Source organism: Elephas maximus, chromosome 3 (genome assembly GCF_024166365.1).
Source record: "Elephas maximus indicus isolate mEleMax1 chromosome 3, mEleMax1 primary haplotype, whole genome shotgun sequence".
NCBI lineage: Eukaryota > Metazoa > Chordata > Mammalia > Proboscidea > Elephantidae > Elephas > Elephas maximus.
In genome coordinates, this window is record NC_064821.1 from 68,417,272 (window position 1) to 68,441,048 (window position 23,777).

Consider the following 23,777-nt stretch of genomic DNA (forward strand, 5'->3'; position numbering starts at 1 on the left):
CACACATGAAAACTGGAGTCCTCCAACTTGTATAAAATGTGCCAAGATTCTGAAGCTTTGAAAAGATTCTATTCTTTAAAGAAAAGTTTACAAACCACTGTACTAGATGGTAGTGTTTCTAAGGACAGATGAGCTTAAACAAAAAAAGCACGTATCCTACAGTAAAGTTTCTTAGTTTAAAAACTGGCTATCTTTCTTTTTTAACAATCAAGTTTTCTTTAACGATGAAAGCTTTTTTCTTTAAAACACTGGGAGGAAACTTCTGGTGTGTCACAGGCACACACATGTCAAAACTTATCAAACTGTACAACTTAAATATGTGCAGTTTATTGTATATCAATTATACCTTAAGAAAACTGTAAAAAAAAAAAAAAACTGGGTATGACACAGAGCTCAAGTACACACTTTTAAAAAATTCCATTGACATGGATGTTGGTGACAATCAGGAAGAAGCCAAATGATCAGACAATTATCTATAAATAGTTATTGAGCATCTATTGTAAGCCATACTTAATTTACAGTGTGTATATGTATTTATGCACGGCAGGAGAAGATAATATTAAAAGAATAAATCACACTAACTGAACTCAAGGAATTAAAAATCTAGCAGGAGAGAAGACAAAAAAATTCCAAAAACATGATAGTAAATTATATGTCAAATAAGTGAGATACAGGGGAAAAGGCCATACTGTGCAAAGGGGTGGCTTTCTGAGATAAATAGGCAGAAGAGGTAAGAAACATGCTAGGCCCTGAAAAAGCTTCATTAAAGGGCAATAAGTTTTATTAAGGGGCCCGGGATTTTGATTCTAGTTGAAAAGAGGGTCTCTGTGGGTTTGCATGACTGGCTAAGGAATACGAATCGGGTTCTTTACACTAGGCAATGATGCATAGCTTGTATGGGGACAAACAAATAAAAACATGAAAAGATTCTGAACAAGTGAGTGTCATTTGGAGAAAACTAATCAGACAGGTTTTAGAATGTGGAGAGGCACAATGAGAAACTGGAGATGAGACAATCATGGTAATTTAGGAGTGAAGGAGTAAAGCTTGGGAAATGATAGCAGAAACTGAAAAGGAAGGGTGTGGGGAAAAAATGGAAGACGACCGGTCAGGTTTTAAGCCTACGTTTATTAAGAAAATATAGTGTCACTGACTTCTGGTGGGCAAGAAGACAGAAACAGGGTGAAATGAAAGGCTAGTTTTAGATACGCTGGATTCAGGGAAACAGTAGAATGTTAATGAAAATATGTCCACCGATCCGTTGGTATCTTGTAGATTTTATAAGGTCAGGACTAGAAACTTCAGTTTGGAGGTAGTAGGTGGACACTGTGAGTGTGGATAAACATTCCTGAGGACAAAATAATCAAACATGTTGAAAAACTAATTAGAGGCCATCAGTGTTAGAAAACAGGATCAAAAAGAAGAGCTATGAAAGTTAGAGAATCCAGAAAAGTGCCAGGTACACAGCAGGTACTCAATAAATATTTGTGGACTGAAAGAATAAACAAACACAAGAACAGACAAACATAAAAAAAATTAGCCAGAATAGCAATGTTAACTGTGGCCAGAAAAAAAAAAGATCCATGTAGAGAGTGGCTGACAATATTAATTGCTGCAGAGAAAAAAGGAATAAATACAAAAAAATACTAAAACACTAAAGATGTTATTACCAGTGATCTTCAAAGCATAAAGAGTGAGAATGAAAACCAAGACCAGACCATGAAGAATTCACAAAGGAATAGGTGGTTTAAAAAAATAAACATGGAGGCAATATTCACTCATTTCACAAATATTTATTGAATGCCTTTAATTTTAATATAAGTGCCAGGCATCCTTCTAGGCTCTGGGGATATATAAGGGAACAAAACAGGAAAAAACCTCTACCCTCAAGGAACTTGCATTCTAGTGGGAGAGAGGTAGGAGATGGAGACAAACACAGTAGATAAAAAAAAAAGAAAAACCATAGCATAGAGAGGTCTGCCTGATAGCCTGAGAAGCCATCCAGGTTCCTAGCTCTAAGAGGGTCCAGGAAAAGGTCTCCTGGTTGTTTCTTAGAAGGGCAAATTGACTATAGAAAGGAGAGAGGAAGAACAAGCTAGATGATCCATATCAAACAGGACTAGCAAAAGTAGCACTGTACCTGGTTTGAGATGCTAGCAACTGCTGCTGCTGGAATATTGGCAATTGTAGATGAAGTGGATATCAGGCTGGCATTTGTGCTTGAAGCTACAGGATTGAGAATGTTAAAAGATATTAGTTGCCATGTTTAAAAAGGCTAGAAGACATTGAGAATATATTGTACCTTAAGACAATAGTTCTAAAATGAGATAAAGGACATTAGCAAAGAAAACATAAATACACATTTCGTTTTGCATGCCATTCTTGAATTCAGACTTGATTGGAAACAAAACACTTCAAATATTTCTGTTTAAACTGCATCTTCAACCGTATAAAGTCCAAAAGGGATACATACACAACACACGGGTTCATACTATGGCTACCAAAGAAATCAGAAGCTAAACCACATCGCTATAGTCCATTTTCTCTCTCAGTTGGAAAATGACTCACCTGCAATGGGACCTACTGACAAGCATCAGTGGAAACAACAAGACAAACCACTTGTAAATCCTATAGTGTAATATTGTTTATTGTCACTAGCCCTATATTAGGCCTTTCCTGATGCAACGTGATTAAGGAAATAGACCTGGTCCTCCAAATTCTAAAGTGTTCGGAACTGCTTCTTAGGCTTTACTCGAATTAATGGATTATTAATGTGGATCAGCAACCACGATGATCTGGTATTTAGAGATTTATCAATAAACTTGGAGAAAAACAAAAAGTACTAAATATTTTTCTGGACAGGTAAATGTACTTTTTAAGTACTTGGATGGCCTATCTTAAGACAAAATAGTAAAGTAGTAAACACAGTTTTCATAACCTTCCATCAGATTCCACTGGGATTTTAGGGAACAATGAAGGAAAAAAACAACACAAAACAATAAAGCCTCAGTGACTGATATTCACCAAAGTGACTTCCTTCATGTGGACAGTGTATCTGAGACCTGAAGTACTGTCTTGAACCGCTCTCTCTGACTTATCGTAAGCACACTTAGACAGGGTTCCTACAGCAGTCACATACACCTAGGGGTTTCCATCAGGATCCAGCTTAAGACTATTAACTACTCAGACACCAATGACGACCTATTCCATTAGCAACAAAGTCCTCTGGGGGAAAGCTAACAGGAAAATTTTCATGAAGAACAGGGAAGGCCCAGGGCACTTAGGCTAGAAATAAAAGGTATCCAAATTGCGATGAATGATGTAAAACTATCCCTTTTCGCAGATGACATGATCCTATACATACAAAATCCTAAAGAAACTACGAGAAAAATTCAGCAAAGTGGCAGAATACAAAGTCAACACACAAAAATCAGCTGGGTTTCTATATATCAGCAATGAGCGAAGTGAATAGGAAATTAAGGAAACATTACCATTTACAATGGTATCTAAAAGGATAAAGTACCTAGGAATAAACTTAACCAGAAGGTAAAAGACTTACACACGGAAAACTATGAAACATTACTAAAAGAAATTTAAAAAGGCCTAAATAAATGGAAGGATATTCTGTGTTCATTGAATTGGAAGACTTAATATAGCTAAGATGTCAATATTACCTAAAGCAATCTATAAATTCAATGCAATCCCCAACAAAATTCCAACAGTCTTGAACAGACACGGGAAATCTGGGGTGGAAAGGAGGAGTGTACTGTCACATTACAGGGCGATCAACTAGGGTCATATAACAATGTGTGTATAAATCTTTGTATGAGAAACTAACCTAAAGCCCAATTAAAAAAAAAACAAAACACCCAACACTCTTCAGAAATAGAAAACCTAATCCTCAAATTTATAAATTCATACATTTATGGTCAACTGATTTTCCACAAGGAGGCTAAGGTTATTTAATAGGGAAGAATGGGTCTCTTCAATAAACAGTGCTGGGATAACTGGACTTCTACATGCAGAAGAATGGCTTGATTAGCTAGTTGTGGATACTGTCTGAGTTTTTGGACAAGTACCGTACTAAAATCTACAAATATCTCTCAGCAATAGCTTTTCTTATAGAGGATTCAGGCCTCCTGACTTAAGAAGTTTATAGAGCTCAATAACATGTCTTTCTCCAACTCAAACAAATCATTTCTATCATATGTCATTTATTTATTCTATTATGTGCCCAGAATCTCTTCCAGCCACTATAGGACTAAGCAGTAGAAAAGACAAAGTCCACACATGCCCTTGTGAAATTAAAATTCTATTGAGGAAAGACAGACAATAATTAAATAATACTTGTTTAGGCTCTTGTGACCATCATTGAACTCAAGCTAAATTCATCTAAAAATGTACACAATCACTGTATGCCTTAGCCCACATATAGCTATAATTAAAAAGCTAGGCACCTGGCTACCACTAATGAACATTCTGATCAAGGGCTCAATAGAAGAATCCTAATCAAAAGGGGTAAAAATGTGGAACATAATCCAAAATATAACGGAATCCAAACTTACTGGAACCATTGAGATTGGTGGAACCCCCAAATTTAATGCCCTGAGAAAACCCTAAACCTTGAATGGAAACTATTCCCTGAATTAATATTTAAACTAAGCAAGAGTTCAGGTAAATTAGTAAATAATGTTTGCCCTGAGCTCTGTGTTCTATTAAATAATTATCTATTCATATAAAAATTGACAAAAGTAACTCTAAAGCACAGATGAGAAGTTTAGGGGGTAGTAAATCTAAGTCAATGGTGGTGAAACAATGTGGGTAGAGACAGAACGGTGACACAACATGAAGAATGTAATCAATGTAGTTGAAACTGTACAGGTAGAAATTGTTGAATGGGTATATGTTCTGCTGGGTATATTTTCACACCCCCATCAAAAAAATCCAGGCACCTCATAAAAACGTGCTGATCATCCTGCATATTAATTACGCAACAAATAACTGCAAGTTAAAAAAATAAGAGTATTAAAATATGAAGAACAATGAAATATGCAAAAAAGAGCAAAATTTTGGAGTATCATATATAATTCAAGTTGTAGCTCCTATTGTAATATATCTAATAGCTGTCAGCTCTCCAAATGCCAATGGCATGGGCAACAGTTTTCGGATAGTTCCCACTCCTGTCTTGACAATGCTGTCAAATCCTGCCATCAAATCACTAAAAGATGAAGCTTCTGAGAACCATGACCCACTGGAAGTTCACCAAATATAGTCCTATACATACAGAAACAGTTTTGGTAAGAAGACCATAGTTACAGAATGGTGAGGGAGACACAGTTGAATTAAGGGTTGATGGCACATAAAAGTCTGTACAAGATTCAGTTTCTACCTACCTCTCTCTTTTCATATCATGCCACTCTACCACCCTCGCTTTCTTTGAGTTACTCAAAAAATACAAAGTCTTTCTTACTTGAGAACCTTGGCAATGTTGTTCTGTCTGCCTGGACTGCTGTAGCTGCTCTCCTCCTTCACCTTCTCAGCATGGATGGATCCTTCTCAGCAGGTCCTATATCCTCAGAGAGGCCCTCTTTGATCCCTTCATTAAAAGTAAGTCTTTTCCTGTATTCTCAATCACAGAAATCTATTTGTTTCTTTCAGAGTATTTTTCAAAATTTATTTATTTATTTACTTGCTTGTTTTCTCTCTCTCCCACTAGGCTGTAACTACCATGAGAGCTGAATATTACTATATTGTCCATCATCTCCAGCATTTAGCATAGTGCCTAGAATATAGTAGGTAATGCTCAATAAATACGTGTGAGGTTCATGCACTATGTGAGAAGTGCAAAATCATTATCTTCTGCTAGATCAGGAATTAACTAAACGGTGGCCACTGGGTGGGTTCCGAAAACTTATTCTCAGTATGTGGCCAATGTAACAGAAAAACTCATTCAGTTACTGATCATTAGAGATTTAATAGAAACTGTGCATATTTTGGTTAAAACCAATTGCCTAAGTGGGCCATTCATTCATTAACTCATTTATTTATCAAATACTTATTGAATGCCTACTATGTACCAAGTAGTGTTCTGTGTGGTTGGGTTACACAAATGCACAAAGACAGAAACATCCCCTCGAAAAGCTTAGCAAAATCAAAGTAGTAAATGAGGTTGTCTAAACCTCCTACTCAAGATGTCTCACTACTGGAGTGGAAATTTACAGATCGGCAAGGGTAGGAGGCTAGAATGCTCCATGTGGTGATGGATTACAGCTGGAGACATCAGTAAGAACTCATATTTAACTTAATACAGATACAGTTACATATAGAAATATCCACAGATATGTGTATATATGCAGGCTAATATACACACTTATATTTCTTTGCTCTGTCAGCTTAGAGGGCCTAAAAGAAATGACACCCAGTTGCAACGAAACCAGATCTTGGTTTTCTAATACCGTTCTCCAATAAAATTCTCCATTGGAGAAATGGCTGTTTATAGGCTGAGACAGGAAATAGATAAGATGAGCCTGGAACATCTAGTAGTGCCAGATAGGAAGTGCTTAAAAACAAACAAAAAACCTCACACTGATAGGGAAGTATGTCAAAATGGACATAGGAACCAATTGAAAGATATCTCAACGGTCCAAGCTGTAACAATTTGAGCAACAAAATAAATACTTTGCATTATAACCTAAAGTATAAAATAAATGAGTCCATGCTGATATACATAAATGGATAAATAAATTAAGAAATGGGGGGAGAAGAGCTCTGCACAGAGCTCTTATGCAGAAGAATTCAAAATGAATTACATAGATACTCTACACTAAAAGGAAGCAGCCCTGGTGACTCAGTGGTTAAGCACTTAGCTGCCAACTGAAAAGTCAGTGGTTTGAACCCACCAGCCACTCCAAGAGAGTAAGATGTGGCAGTCTGCTTCTGTAAAAATTACAGCCTTGGAAACCCTACGGGGCAGTTCTACTATGTCCTATAGAGTTGCTATGAGTCAGAATTGACTCAATGACAATGGGTTTGGTTCTACCCTAAAGAACTGGGAGTATAATACTTAAGTGTGGGCTTTGCACAGTGACTTCCAACTAAAGAATATGCAAAGGGGGAGAAATAAGAGGACTAGTACGGTTAAGAAAATTGACAATTCCCACTTCAGCCAGGTGATCAAGGCCAACACCAAAGGTTAAAATTCATGTTTACAGTATCCCCTCGATATGATGTAATGAAAAAGATACCTTAACTCTGTGATTTTTTTCCCCAAAGTCCATAATCCCAGTCTAAATCATGAGAAAAACATCATATGAATCCCAATAGAGGGGCATCTTACAATATACCTGATCTGTATTCCTTAAAATTGTCTAAAAAACCTGTTGCTGTTGATTGCAACTCATAGCTGTAGCTCTTAACCACTATGCCACCAGGGTCTAGGTCATCAAAAACAAGGGAAACCTGAGGAACTACACAGTTAAGAGGAGCTTAAAGAGATAAGACCCATAACCAAACCAAACCCATTGCCCTTCAGTCAATTCCAACTCATAGCAACCCTATAGGATAGAGTAGAACTGCCCTTAGGGTTTCCAAGAAGTGGCCGGTGGATTGAACCGCTGCCCTTTTGGTTAGTAGCTGAACTCTTAACCACTGTGCCACCAGGGCAATGTGGTCTCCTGGATGGGATTCTGGAACAGAAAAAGGATATCAGGTAGAAACTAAGAAAATACGAATAAGCTATGGATTTTCTTAATAATGCTGTTGTTGTTAGCTGCCACTGAGTTGGCCCCCAACTCATGGTGACCTCATGACAGTGGGATCGGATTACTGTGAACCATAGGGTTTTCAATGGCTGATTTTTTGGAACTAGAATACCAGGCCTTCCTTCCTAATCTGTCTTTGTCTGGCAGCTCCACTGAAGTCTGTTCGCCATCTTAGCAACATGGAAGGCTCCACTGACAGATTACCGGTGGCTTCGCTTGATGTGCACTGGCCAAGAATCAAATTTACATCTCCTGAATGAAAGGTGAGAACTCTACCACTGAACCACCACTGCCCCCTTTGTTAATAATAACGTACCACTATTGGCTCATTAATTGTACCATACTAATAAAAGATGTTAATAGGGGAAACTCACTGGCTATATGCTTAAATTTTCTGTACATCTAAACCTATTCTAAAAAGAAAAGTCTATTAATAAAAAAACAAAAATTTCCCGGTCAAAGACAATTATGTGTTACCAATATTATTCAAGGCCAAAGACTCATTAAAATTCAAGACTGAGTTAAATTTTGAAATTTCTGAAATTAATTTTGTCATTTGAATATTATTTAATCATTCGAATCAACTCAACTGAAAAAAATGACCAGATACAGGACCACACAGTCAGAGACTCTCTGGGAAAGGCTGATTTAAAGACGGATCTAAAAGTCAAAGGATTTTCGGTAGTTCTTTCTCATTATTGTGCCACTGATGTACAAACTAAAGAAAAGGTTTTGATTTGCAGTACTTTGCTAAACTCAGAGTTGATCAAGCCAGAATTGGAATTTGATTTTTGAGAAAATTTTTCTAACTTCCCGGGCAAGGCAGGCTGTTTTCAACTGCGGAGTGCTTGGGGGTTGGTTGAGGTGACGCTGCTGTTTTGACTACTTAAAAATAAATAAATAAATAAATAAATGAATACATTGCACCTTGTTTTTATTCTGTGGAATGATTAGAGTATTACACAAGGGGAAGGAAGAAATTAACGTATCTTATCTATGCTAAAGGAACGTAGAGGTAAGGTGAGTGATACTGATAGTGGGGAACCCAGGTAATTCCACCACTAATACTCATATTTCATTTTAATTAACTGTTTCAATTTGCTCTTCTACTAATCTTTTCTTCAGAATAAATGCAAAACTTGTTAACTTGATGGTTAAGTTTTGTCTTAATTTCTACCATCTGCCAAAGTGCTAAGGAACATTAAATGGGCCAATAGGTTAACCAGGAAAAGGGAGGAAAAGTGAATTTAGATATTTGTTACTATAGGTTCTTAAATACAAAAGAGTTGGTATTGATATCATGACTTTAATATTAAAAATCACAAATAAAGGAAAATCCAAAAAGTCTCATGATGAATATTTTAATGATAGAAAATGGGTAAACAGGAAATAAAGAAGCAAATAATGTTAAGTTTAGAGGAAAAAAGGAAAAGAAAACAAGCAGGAGGAATAATCTAGTTGGAGGTGACAGAGCGTTAGGAAAGAGTATTGCGTTCATGCTCTGGAGCCAGACTGCCCCAGTTAACATTCTGACTTAATTATTTACTAACTCTGTAACCTTGGGCAAGTCATTTAACTTCTCTGTACCTCAGGTTGCCTACCTGTAAAATGAGGTTAATAATAGTACTTACCTCATAGGGTGGTAAATCTACCCATTGCTTAATAATAGTACTTACCTCATAGGGTGGTAAATCTACCCATTGCTTAGAACAATGTTAGGTTCATAGTAAGCACTTAATAATTGCCAGCAATTATCATTATTAACAAAATAACCCATTGAAAGGGAAAAAATGCACTAACAAATAACAAATTTTTAGGATAGTGGTTAATGAAACTTAAGGGATATTTTCAAGGGCCCTTTAAAGCAACAGGTCCTAAAAGACCCCAAGAGGTGGTTGCTCGCTTGCTTTGCAGGGAGGGAGAAGTAAGCATGGCTATCAGCCTCCTCAAATTCAATATACAACTACAGAAGAGTGGAGGTTTCTATACCTCTGTAGAGGGTTATTAATATGAAATAAGTGAACCCCCTGCTCTTCACTCACTACTTGGCAGTGATTACTGGAGCTGTATCTATTTAGGAGGAACTTGGCTATTGGATCTGTCTGTAGTTGGACTCAAAAGGCCTATCAACCTAGAGAAACATTTATGAAAACAAAAGGAGGAATAGATGAGAAGATAAAGCAAGTCATGCTCTTGACTTTTTCCCCTCCTGATTTGTTTCCATTATAAGAAGAAAAAAGGGGGAGGGGGCAGAGAAAGAGGGGGAAATAAATAAGAAAAGAGAGACCTGATAAACAGCAGGAGATGAAGGTAGCTCAGAGCAAGGTCTTAGGAAAGCAGTGACCAGTTCTGCTGTCACCGGACCAAGAAGATGTGGTCCTCAACCATTTAACTGAAATCAGTTGAAAATGAAAAGCAAAATATTTTGTTTAAACTAATCTACCTCGATTTTCCCATCACAAAGTTCACATTTAAGACTATGCTCGGACAAGTTTTTGCTGTTCCATCTTCATCCCTCTAACACCCGTTTAATAAAGAATAAAATTTAAAAGCTGGGAGAAATCAGGAGAAAAGAAACAGATGAAAAGGTACTTGGACATTAACAATCTGAGCAATGACAAACTGCCTGCACTGGATTGGGGGGAGATTAATTCCATATTGCCTTTTGAATTTCTTTGACTTTTTTCTCTAATAATTCTAATCTTTTAGAGGAAGAACAGAAAGACAGAGATATTCAGAATTCAAGCTTTAATGTTATACTATTCATCACAAAACAGAAACAAGACAGCTTTTTTACCAAAAGAAAGTTCTCACCAAGAAAAAAAAAAAAAAGGAAGTACACGGGGTGAGTGTGTAATAAACCACAGCAGAAAGGCAGCACGCATCTCACAAAGCAGCATACTCTCACATACCACTCTGACAACTGGACTTCATGTAAGAGAAGTCGGGGAGTCTTCTGCTCATTAACAATGCCACTGAGAACAGACTAGTGCAAAATCTGAGAGGTTTTCTGGACATCAACATGCAAAAGGCAAGGCTTTAATTCTCACATTCGAAGCAGCTCACATTAAAGATATAAACCTCTTAGGAATCACACTCCTTGGCTCTGGGTTGCAGAACACAAAAGGCATGCACAAATGCAAATCTCACCCCCTTTTATTTTAGAAGAAAGAGCTCCTGTATTACCCAATTTGGAGATACAGGTAGATTAAAAAAAACAACAAAAAACAAAAAAACACACAACCATGCCTATTTACCTTGAATAGGATAAGAATAATGTGCTGGGCTTGGCTGGCTTGTGGTTAACCCTGTAGTGCAGGTAAGAACACTGTGTTGACTTGGAGGTGGAGTCTGAATTAAACCACTTTCAGGTTTCATACCTGGCCACAATGCACCTGAATCAGATAAATTGGACCAATTATAAACAATACATGGGGACTGAAAAGCATGGTTATGCTTGCAAATATTAGTCAGTAGGTTTAAAATCTAAACCTTAAAAATAAATTTGCTTGTAAAAGAAAATTATTGATTCTCCCACTTGTAATCTACCACAAGCAAATACACCTTCAAAGAATTGGGGGGTGGAGCCATAAAAACAAAAAATTTGCCAAAAACTCCAATAGTGATATTTATGGTATATAAGCTTACTTCAATGGCTGGGAGAAACTGACCAGGGTTCAGAGAACAAGCTACTAACATCCAACTGGAGTATATGTCATAAAGCGTGCCTGATGTTCATGTATAGTGCTAAATCACTTATGACGCAATTGTCAGGGTGGGAGACATTCCACATAAATTTGGAATTCACTTACCCATTAAACAAGCACCAAATTTTTCTAAAATATATTAAATATTTCTCTACCTTCTTAAGCTGGCTTATCTTTGTTTCTTTCAATTAAGAAAGAAATACCTGCTTGTTTTTATAAATGAAAAACATTAAAGAAATATGTAACTTAGAAAAAATACAGCCATGTATAAGCCCATCATCCAAACTTACCACTATTAACAGCTTGGAGAAGAATCACTAGATTTCTTCTATGCCTTTACTAATAATTTTTTTTTTTTTTTAATAAAAATGGGATCATGTTATATATACTACCCGTAACTTGCTTTTTCCACATAATACATCTTAAAGGTGTCTTTCCATATTAGAATATAAAGATTTGCTGTTCTTGTTAGGTGCCGTCGAGTTGGTTCCGACTCATAGTGACCCTATGCACAACAGAACAAAACACTGCCTGGTCCTGAGCCATCCTTACAATCATTGTTATGCTTGAGCTCATTGTTGCAGCCACTGTGTCAATCCACCTCGTTGAGGGTCTTCCTCTTTTCCGCTGACCCTGTACTCTGCCAAGCATGATGTCCTTCTCCAGGGACTCATCCCTCCTGACAACATGTCCAAAGTATGTAAGACACAGTCTCGCCATCCTTACCTCTAAGGAGCATTCTGGCTGCACTTCTTCCAAGACAGGTTTGTTCGTTCTTTTGGCAGTCCATGGTATATTCAATATACTTTGCCAACACCACAATTCAAAGGCGTCAACTCTTCTTCAGTCTTCCTTATTCACTGTCCAGCTCTTACATGCATATGATGTGATTGAAAATACCAAGGCTTGGGTCACGCATGCCTTAGTCTTCAGGGTGACATCTTTGCTCTTCAACACTTTAAAGAGGTCCTTTGCAGCAGATTTACCCAATGCAATGTGTCCTTTGATTTCTTGACTGCTGCTTCCATGGCTGTTGACTGTGGATCCAAGTAAAATGAAATCCTTGACAACTTCAATCTTTTCTCCGTTTATCATGAGGTTGCTCATTGGTCCAGTTGTGAGGATTTTTTTTTTTTTTATGTTGAGGTGCAGTCCACACTGAAGGCTGTGGTCTTTGACCTTCATTAGTAAGTGCTTCAAGGCGTCTTCACTTTCACCAAGCAAGGTTGTGTCATCTGCATAACATAGGTTGTTAACGAGTCTTCCTCCAATCCTGATGCCCCGTTCTTCTTCATATAGTCCAGTATCTTGTATTATTTGTTCAGCATACAGATTAAATAGGTATGGTGAAAGAACACAACCCTGCCGCACACCTTTCCTGACTTTAAACCAATCAGTATCCCTTTATTCTGTCCGAACAACTGCCTCTTGATCTATGTAAAGGTTCCTCATGAGCACAATTAAGTGTTCTGGAATTCCCATTCTTTGCAATAAAGACCTACTCTCCCCTTTAAACAGTTGCATAACATTCAATGATTAGTTAAATAAATTACGTTACATCCAATCTCTTATTGATAGGCATCATGGCTGTTCACTTTTATTTTACTTTATTTTTATCACAACGCTCCTAAGTAACAATCTTGCTCAAATACTTTTATATTCTTTCCTGCCTTCTTAAGCAGAGAGGAAATAGCGAACATAGGTTTAGGTTTTCAGAATTACTGTTTATAAAGATCAATACAGTGCTGTGTTATAGATATTACTGAGATACTCCCAGAGGCTATTGTGATATGTGAAGATACCGAAATTAGCACAAAATAGAACTCAATTATACTTCTTAGATTTCTAAATTTTTATGTCACTTTGTCTTTCCCTGTGATTTGCTACTTCTTGACAATCTCCTGTTTCTGGCTGTACCTCTCTTAATTTGCAGGAAACTAGGAAATCATAAGCAAAGCTTGCTAGAATCAAAAGTTAAAATGAGACTAAACTGCTTCTGTATGAGAGCCTAAGGACGTCCTTTATGAGTGAAATACTCATGAACTTTAGTTTATAGCTTCTGGGATAATTTGAGCTATGCAAAATCTATTAAAAAAAAAAAAAAACTTGGTTTTTGCTTGGTTGCTCACTGGGCTCTGAATAGTTATGGTTGCTGGATCAATGTAGCTGAAGCTGAAATTTATGTCCGAGAAGGTTTATCAAACACAATTCAGGTAAGAAATCAATACCAAGGTTAGCCATGACTTCAAATTCAATATTAACTTATCTCATTTACCCCTAATCTGATGATGAATTTAGTCAATGAATAACATATAATGAGAAATGTTAATGCTTTGATGAGGGCTCCATCTTCACTGGGGCAGTGAGAAACCTTGGTGTAAATCATTGATAAGTGAATTTAAGCATAGTAAAAGGAGATGTGAAAATCTTAAGTGGTCAACAATGAGACATAACAACTGCTTTGCCCCAAACCATAAAGGCATTAAAAAAATGCTGTATTTTTTTTTCTTATCTATTAACCATATGGAGCCCTGGGTGGCCCAGTGGTTGAGTTCGGCTGCTAACCAAAAGGTTGGCAGTTCGAATCCACCAGCCGCTCCTTGGAAACCCTATGAGGCAGTTCTACTCTGTCCTATAGGGTCATCACTATAAGTTGGAATCAACTCAACTGCAACGGATTTGATTTTTTTGGTTTATTAACTATATACAATAATTTATTTGTAGAAACTGAGGAATATTAACATCTGTACCACGAATTAAGGAGTCCTTGGGTGGTGCAAACAGTTAAGCACTCTGCTTCTAACTGAAAGGGTGGTGATTCGAATCCACCGAGAGGTACCTCAGAAGAAAAGATCAGAGTCACTGAAAACCCTATGAAGCACAGTTCTACTCTGGGACACATGAAGTCAGCTTGAGTTGGAGTCCAACAGGGCTGCCTCATTTTTCCAGGTCTTTCAAGTTTCCTGCCTTTGACGGGGTGCAGTCTTACCACTTCTCTATTGCTGTCTATTAGTAGAAGATATTTGAGTTTTCCTGCTCTGACAGGTTTCTGTTTTACACAGGTTTTGGCTTTTGCAGGTTTTACTGTATGATGTGAAACTTTAATATTAGTGCCATGATTCTTGGTGGTTGTTTATCACTTTTTTTTGGTAAAAAAAAAAAAAAAAATCATCATTTAAATTTTTTAATAACTTTCAGATTTAGTGTAATCAATTTTTTTTCCAAGTAGGTTCTAAACCTAAGGCATTGAATTTGTGAACATGTTTATTATTACATTTGTATTAAAATGTTACCTTATTAATAAGAACAATATCTACTGAGAAGCTTTGCTAGTCTCATTATTTAATATATTTTTGAAAGTTTAAAAATGTAAACTGTCTCTATAAACTGGTCCCTCTCGTAAGGTCAAAAGTTAGGCCACAAATGCCTAAGACAAACAGCAGAACAGATCATTTTGAATGTCTTTGGGCAGAAACACAAAGTATATATTTAATATATAATTATTTTATGAAAAACAGAGGAATAAAAGACAATGTGGACATTGCTTTCAGCGTGACAGCAGCCCTACTCTTTTAAGCTTATAAATATCTTCCTCTAAAATCATCCTTCCCAGAGTTCCAGGTAACAGCTAGGATGACCAAATGTTTTGACTATGTAGCACTTACTCCCCACAGCAAATAAGGAAACCAAATCCTGGTTTCCTGACTCCTAGTTCATGGCTGTTTGCCTACAACTACAAAGCTTCTCAGGTACTTTTAAGCACCAAAAGCATGCTGTGGAGCAACAGCTGGTCTAACGAAAGGAAAGGAGGTCTGACCCTGAGCAGTAATGCTCCTGTGCCCCACAATGGGATTTTATCACAAACTCTCCAAGTTTCTCCAGCACGAATACTTCACTATGTTACTAACCAAACTAATCTGAGCAGTTCAGTTTAGAGTAATACATATCGGAGCAGCGGATCTGTAGAGAAGTTTGGTTAGGAATTGAAGTATATACTAATGTTGGAAAAAAGCCTATGAAAGAAAATCTTGGTTTGTTAATTTAAGATGATTGGGATTAATAATATATTACTAAGTAATTTAATTTGATTACTCTTCCTGATTATAAAAGAAATGGATGTATATTACAGAAAATAAGAAAATGTAGGAAGTCTGTTTTTACATACGTTAACCGAAACCTGTGCATACAGGAACTATGTCCTCGTTTTTCATGGTTACATGGTATATAAGATCAAATGTGCACTGCTAACATTCACATTTTTTCCTTCCAAATTACTCTGTATGATGCATTTTTTAAAACACTAAATTGGGATCAGACTATACTTTCGGTTTTATATACTGCTTTTTTCAATTAACAATATACTGAGTGTATTCTAAATAGTCTCAAGACCCTAAGTATTTTTTAAGAATATGATTTACAACAGCTACATAGCTTTTCATTCTATGGATACACTGCAATTTAACACATACCTTGGTATCCAATATTTAGGTTGTTACTAAATTTTTGCTATTATAAGCAAAGATGCAATGAATATTTTGGTTAAATTTTTGTAGGTATCTCTAATTAGTACCACATGATACATTCTTAGAAATGAAATTACTGAGGAAAACGGTATGAACATCTTTAAGGCTCCTGATACATATTGCCAAATCTTCATCACATTAAAGTTCTTTTAAAATAAGTTAGAAGAATGGCTACTAAGAGCATAATTTATAAGCCATTAAAAATAAATGAATGCTCTTTCCACACACATAATTCCTTCAGACACTGGCAGTTAAACCTCCATTCCCCCTCCTGCCACCCTGCCTTGTTTCTATAAAAGCTTTTGAAAAGAATATGACCACTATTCCTCTACTTCTGAAGATTTTTTTATAAGATAGTCTTCCTAGATTTATTCTAGCCTTCTCCCCACTCTTTAAGAGGATGAAGCTTTTTAATTTCAAACTCAACTCTGAGACCATATTTTTACAATGGATCTAAATTTATGAGCACCTCTGAAATTAAACAGATCTGGGTTCAATCTAATCCCAGACATTTACTAAGTGCATGACTCCGGGCTAGTTACTTAATTCATCTAAATCTCAGTTTCCTCATCTATAAAAAGGGATAATGCTGCTACTTACCTCATAAAACTGTTCTAAGAATTAAATGGCACAATAATGAAAAGTATGAAGTACTTATTCTTAGAGTACTACCTGGTATAGTCCAAAAATCAAACCTGTTGCCGTCCAGTGGACCAATACATAGCAACCCTACAGGACAGAACAGAATGGCCCCACAGGGTTTCTAAGGAGTGGCTGGTGGATTTGAACTGCTAGTGTTTTTGGTTAGCAGGCTAGTGCTAACCAAGGGACTCATTCGCATTTATTCACTCCAAACTGAATCTCTCTACAGTAAGCCTCACTTGTTAAAGTCAAATCAAGCTAATGGTTATCTCTCTTTGAATTGCTGAGAGAGGAACTTATGAAACACAAATCTCCCGTGCCCCACATATATTAAAAAAAAAAAAAAAAAGATTACTAAGGGAGCCTGCTGTTAGCTATAGCTCTTCATGATTTAAACAGTTTCCTTCAAATTTTTAAAAGAGATGCCTACTTTACAGAATTTCTTTCTTTCCTTTTATTTAATACAAGGGAAATGCAGTGGCCATAAAAGATACTATAATATATAGGCCCTGTATGTCTGTGGCACTACATTAGGTATCCTGTAAGTTGAGTTCGGAGGTAAAATAGGAAATTTATTTAATACTGAACAGAAGAATGATCAACTGTTCAATACCATTGTAAAAGGCATTGGGCTTGCTAATTGAATGTAAATCAAAACAGCGTAAAAAAAGTGAAGATAATTCTTCTTTTATAATTGCTAGCCTATTACCATAGGCAGTTGTTGGAAAATTAGCTTTAATATACACAAAAATAAACAAACACAAATATATTCACAAAGGAGTCCCCTTCCAAAAGGACTACTCAGTCTTGGCTGGTTAAATATATCACAAATACAAGATTTTAGTACATTGGCTGGTACTGACAGGCATGGAGCCATGCATACGTAAATGGGAGAAACAAAAGAATTTCTGTCTCCCTTCTCTCATGCAGTTATCAACTACCACTATCATTATATATAATGCCCAATTTTTGTTTCTAGCAATCACCAGGAGCCAAGGAATGCTAACAAGCCTAAAAGTAAGAAAGCTGTCACTACCATAAAAGACTACCCAAATGGACCAGAAGAAGTGGGAATGTGGAAACCAAAAGCAAGCAACAATTACACATCCAGAATCTGTGGTGATCTGTTTTGAAGATTTTTCTAATTCCTGGCTTGCTTCAGTAAAATCTACAGAGCTATGACTTTATTAACATATTGTATATTTTAAAATAGAATAAAAATACAACATTCTTTCAATTTGAAAAATAATACAGTATTCTCTCAATTTCTGACACCAATTCTAGGAAAGCAGGGCAAGGGCAATAAAGTGCCCTGTGTCGATCTATTTATACACTCGTAGAAAAATCAAACTGACTTCTGGTAAATCATTCTAACTTATAGTTCATGTTCAAGATACCTAAAATCAATAAACAAAACTCCCTATGTACATGATAAGATTATAGAAAACTAGGATTTCCCCCATTCTAAGATGCTTCAGCAGAGCAAACATTTGATCAGAATTTGGGAATATGAGGGATAGGGAGAAATTGCCAAAAAAATCAAAGAAAAGGGCAAACTATGAGGTATATTCTAGCTGGAGATTTAGTCTACCTGGTTTTATCAAGAAATTACCCACCTCCAAATGTATTATGCTTACCTAAACATGGTATCATATTACATATAAAGTTAAACCAATACTTATTCCTCAAAGAGTTTTCTAAATACTTAAGGTTTCCAGGTGCAGGGGTCGAGACCTAGTATCTTAGAAAGAGCTAAATTTTGGTGGATAAACAAATGTGCTTTGAAAAGCTGTGATTTCATATTACATTTATCGAACATACTGTTGGAAAGTTCCACACCCAACTTCTACCACACCTGTAACTGAGTACATGCTCTGCAAAGAATAACCCATTTCTCAGCTTCCCAAGGTCCGTCATGTTTGCTTGCTTTTGAGGGAAAGGTTTTGGGAAGTTCCTGGGCGATAAATCAACATTCCTAGAAACTGCTTAAAATAGGATGCCTTACCAAAAGGAGGTAGTCCGTATGTTTGGGTTGCCTGAGGGTAGACAGCATAGGGCTGAGACTGCTGTAGTGTCTGGTACTGAGTCTGGCCAGGATAAGCAGTTTCCGAAACAGGAACTGAGAGGATATGTGCATAAGGTCTAGAAAAGTTCAAGAAAACAAAAACCTTTATGTGTGATTTATTTTAGTAATGAGAAACAGGGAAAACAGCTAATATCACTAACAGGAAAGAATCAGCAACAGGGAGGCCGACCTACCCCATAAAATGGCACTTGCTATGGTCACAAAGTAGAACCCTTTGCTCTTTTTCAGGTTCTACTATCACCTACCTAAGGAATAATGTTATAGAAAGTAATAATTTCAAACATCTTCCCAAGGTCCAATTATTATCCTATACACATTTGTTTTTTTTTTTTAATATATATTTAGTATGCTATTGCATGCAACGCTCTATGTGAGATACAAGGATGGACTAAACTTGTTTATACCCTTATGTCTACATATAGAATAAAATCCTAAATAACAGTAAACTGGATAGAACAGGATTAACAACTGGCTCTTTCTCTACCTAGTCCCCAGGGCAAACTAAAATTCTGAAAGAGAAAGTGGAACTAGGAAAAGAAGACAAGGCTGGTGGAGAAAAGGCAAGTAACTCATCAGAAAACAGGGAATAGGGTTTGGCCCCAATTTCCACAGATCAAGCTTATAAAACAGGAGCCAGGTCACCAGGAAAGTCTGGGACGTCCCAGACAGGACTGAGAATCTTTGTGCTGATACTTAAGACAGAGCATACTGCTTCTAGTTGGTGCCAACCACATCAGGGATAGCGAGGGATGTAAATTCAGCAGTGACATCCCTGGGAATTTAGGCTAGCTAGCTGACCTGGTCATTTTAGCCACACAATAAGATGGTGCCACATTTTATATGCTGAATTTTTAGATTCCAGTTATTTTCATTAGTGGGTTATGTTGAAATTATAATGCAAGAAAGGCTGTGTTATATGTGCCATATGAGTCATAACAACAAAATACTGGGAAGGGGGGTTAGTGTCATAGAAGGGTAAAAAGGTTTTTTTTTTTCCAGATTTAGGGAAGAGAAGAACAAAGGAAGGCTATAAAGAAGTGGTGTGTGTACTGAGCAGATAGGATGTGAAGAAATTAGATAGAAAAGGTGTTCTAGGAAAACAGAAAAGCCCTGGCAAGAGGAAAAAATCCCGAGCAAAAGTATGCAAGAAAGAAAGCAAGGGCTTCAAAATAGACTATATTAAGAGAAGTTGCAAAAGAAAGCTAGAAAGATAGATAGCAAAGACCTTGAATGCCAGGCTACAAGAGTTCAGACAAATGTGAAACTGGGAGCCACTGAAATAGCTGAGCAAAGAGTGACAAGATCAGAGCTTTCCTTTAAGGACAATTAGTTTGACATTGCTTTGGAGAATGGATTAGGCGGGGAGAAACTGGAATTGAAGGTCCAATTAAAAATGATTAGAAGGTAATGGCTCCGATAAGTGGTAAGGAGGGTCTGAATTAAGACAGAAACCCATTCTCATTGAATTAAGACAGAAGGCACAGATAATAAGGTGTCCTGAATGTAGTGGTATGTAAATATTTTTTTAATGAATGAATGAATTTAGAATATGCAACATATTCTCTTCTCAGTAGATTCTAAGTAAATGAATTTGAAAATCTCTATTCTTCTTAGCCAGATCTGAGACCAGGAAATAGTTCAGGTTGCAGTTGTGACTCAAGTCACATGGGAACAATTTAAAATTTTAGTCAAGTCAAATGGATTTAAGCAGGGGCAGGTTACCCTGTAAGCAAGGTTAGCACAGGCTTACTTGGTAATCTGTAGTGACCAATTAGTAAGTAAGCACAAGTAAGCCCGTGCTTACCTTGCTTACTGGGTCATTCACCCGTCAGCGACTGTAAATTTGAAGAGAGGCTTTGATTCTGTAGGATGTACTAAGGGCTTGGCCACATCTAGAAACATTCTTTGATGTGTGAAAAAATGTGAAATTATTCACTACAGATTATCTGGTACCATGCTTGTCTTGCCTATTGGATAATCCTACCCTGGTTTAAGTTCCATACATGTTAAATATCATAATACCCTGTTTCACGTAGTGTCATTTTAGCTCAAGGTGCTTTCACAGTTTATTATCTAATTCTTTCATAATGATTCCAGAGAGTAGATATAGTTATTTCACAGAAGAGGAAAACTATGAAAGTTATTGGCCCAAGGACACCATTAGTGTTAATACCAGATTAGAATTTTGAGTTGACTTTTTAATGTCTATTTTTTAATGGATACAAAATTCAGACGGTACAAATGGGTACAAAAAGGAAACAAATACCAGTTTCCTTTTCATTTCGGCCCTTTGGCATCCCTTACTCTTGTTAACAATTTCTTTATGTATGCTGCATATGTAAGCATGTAAATATATATCAGTTTAATAATCACATTTGCATGTATCTATTTTATGTATGTACAGCCCAGCTCTTTATAAATGTACAATTAGTAGCCTGGTGTTTACCCTGTTCTGCACTTACCCATCTTGGAGATGAATAACTTGGTTGACCTTACATGTTGATGTTACCCCAGGAAGACCCAAAATATTACCTCTTAAGAGACTCCAACCCACTAAACCTGTCCTACTTTAAGCCCACCCCTACTTTTGAAGACATCCCTCAAACAAGAAACCGAACACACATTAGCCTGAGAAGCCCCAGTGTGTTTTTATTGATCTGTTTGTCAAGGTGGAGGAAAGAACAATCAGAGGTCAAGCAGTGATGTTTTGATTACTAACATTATTTTGCATTTTCAGTGCCTACTCACTTAGAGTGAGCTCCTGGGTAATAGCGATCTATTCCAGGCAACCATCTGCTTTTTAAAGGGATGTTACATAGACTCTATATTTAGAAGGAATAAAAAGTTGGAGTAGGGACAGAGAGAACAAGGGAGGTGAAAAGAAATTAAATATCAAATTCAATTGTGCAAAGAGCCTAGAGAAAAAGCATATAGATTTTGGAAATAATTATTCAACTTACTTTGCAGAATACATTTGTGAGGTATAATCATTGGATGAGCGAGGGATGTAATCGGTGCATGTCATAACTGAAAGAAAGATAACATCACCAGGTAAAAAAGTTAGAACACATTTCAAAAATGAAATGGGAAAATTGCATATCTCTCTGTATAGTCTTTCAAACTAAATAACAAAATAAAGCTTGGACATGAGAATTTTAGAAAGCCTATGTATTAGAGACACCTCACTGTTCTAATAACCTGTTTACAGACTTTTGGAGACAGCAAAAGAAGGTAAAATGTGGGGGATATGGAAAAGAGCTGAAGATCGGTACCAACTCATCTCTACCATCATTCATCCCTGATCTCAAACCGCAAATGAACCAACCTCTTAAGCTATCAGCTGTGTTCACAGGCAAACTTAAAAAGCAAGACCATCTATTTAGGAAACCGCATTATGCTTCGGCTTCTTCATTCTTTGGGTGCTTACAGTGTGGTAAGTAAAGACTATAAGAATGATGTGCAGGAAGACAGACTTGAGGACACTACTCCATCTTGTTAGAAAGCTGTAGCTACAGCTGCGTATAATCAGTAGCAGAACAGATGCAAGGACAATTTTATACCACTATTTTTTAAGCTTTGTAGTAAAGGCTCTGTTTAGGTTTGGCAAAGCAGAGAAGGATCTGGGGACCTGAGGTGATGCTCTGACAAACCATCAAGTAAACAGGCTTTCCCAGCCAGTCCTTTTGCACTGACTGCAACTAGAATAGCTGCTGCGAAGGTCTCACCCTCATGATTTCATCTGGGATAATAAATCCTGCAAATATTTGACTCATGTTTGACAGGCAGCAGAATCCTATTCATTAGGCCCTATCTCAGTCCATGCTGTAGACAGTTAGATCACAGTGAGGGTGCACCAGGCTCCTGAACTGTTCAAGAACTTCTTTCAACATCTATAAAGAAGCTCACTCTACTGTGAATAAGGACTAGGGGTAAACTTTATATTTAGCTGGGTTCCCTGAAAGAGTGCCTGACCCAAAAAGGGCACCTTGGTCAAGAGCAGATAAGGGGTCAATTCATGCTCAACAGTTAGACAAATCGACACCTACACATTTATTATAGAAGATCTTGCCCAATACCATTGTTTCTATACTTTAAAAATAATTATTAGAAACTTGTAGATTATATTCATTATAGAACTGTGGGGCAGTTCTACTCTGTCCTCTAGGGTCACCTACTGAGTCAGATTTGACTTGATGGCATTATAGATGTCTACTATAACTGCCAAAAATGAAGGAGATATCAATTAGATCTAAAGTTCTTACCATCCTTCACAAAGTGTATGGTAAGTTCCTTTGAATTCTGCATATGGTTCCTTCTCTGTGGACAGGTACTTTCAAAAATCCAAAACCCTACTCCTCCACCAATTTCATTCTAGAAGAAACTGACATAACATTCTGGGTGATTTAGGCCAATTTTTACATCTCTAGAGAATGAATGAACCTTGATTTTTGTAGTAATTAGGAACTATGAGAGGACTATAAAGGGTCAAAGTATATTCTGCTATTATACAACAGGAGATGCAAGTAATATGCTGGCTTAGACTAAACATGCAACAGTGGAGATGAAGTGAAATGAAAGAACTTGAGATAAATTCTGAAGGTAAAACTGACAGGGCATTCTGATAGAGCTGAATGCAGGGAATGAGGAAAACAGGAATACAAAATGAATTCCAGGTTTTTGGCTTGAATTACTAGAGGGATAGTCATACCACTTTCTAAGATGGGGACGTTTGGAAGAACAGATTTGATGGGGTTTAAGAGAATCCTAAATGTTGGTGGTTCAAACCTACCCAGCAACTCCATGGGAGGAGAAGGATGTAGCAATCCACTCCCATAAAGATTACAGTCTAGAAAACCTGATGGGGCAGTTCTAATCTGCAATATGGGGTTGTTTATTTTTTATGCGTCAGAATCAACTGGACTGCACCTAACAACTACAACAATAACAAGGGAATCAACAGCTTTTTTTTCAGACATTTTAAGTCTGACTTTGCTTTCAGCCATCCAAATGGTGATATCCAATGGACAGATGGATACATAAATCTGGAATGCAGGGAAAA

At 36.9% G+C, this 23,777-nt stretch overlaps 1 protein-coding gene across 4 annotated transcripts in view; it reads right to left on the minus strand.

Moving 5' to 3' along the window:
* Window positions 1-23,777, minus strand: part of EYA3 (EYA transcriptional coactivator and phosphatase 3) — a 134,255-nt gene that overhangs the window by 31,420 nt on the left and 79,058 nt on the right. For 3 of the 4 annotated variants that reach the window (XM_049878445.1, XM_049878444.1, XM_049878447.1), the window contains 4 exons: window positions 21,679-21,745; window positions 18,638-18,774; window positions 11,018-11,155; window positions 2,141-2,226 (listed from right to left, as the gene is read on the minus strand). In XM_049878445.1, the coding sequence (XP_049734402.1) occupies window positions 2,141-2,226; window positions 11,018-11,155; window positions 18,638-18,774; window positions 21,679-21,745 (428 nt within the window). The remainder of the gene's footprint in view (window positions 1-2,140; window positions 2,227-11,017; window positions 11,156-18,637; window positions 18,775-21,678; window positions 21,746-23,777) is intronic. The other variant, XM_049878446.1, reaches the window with a different exon arrangement.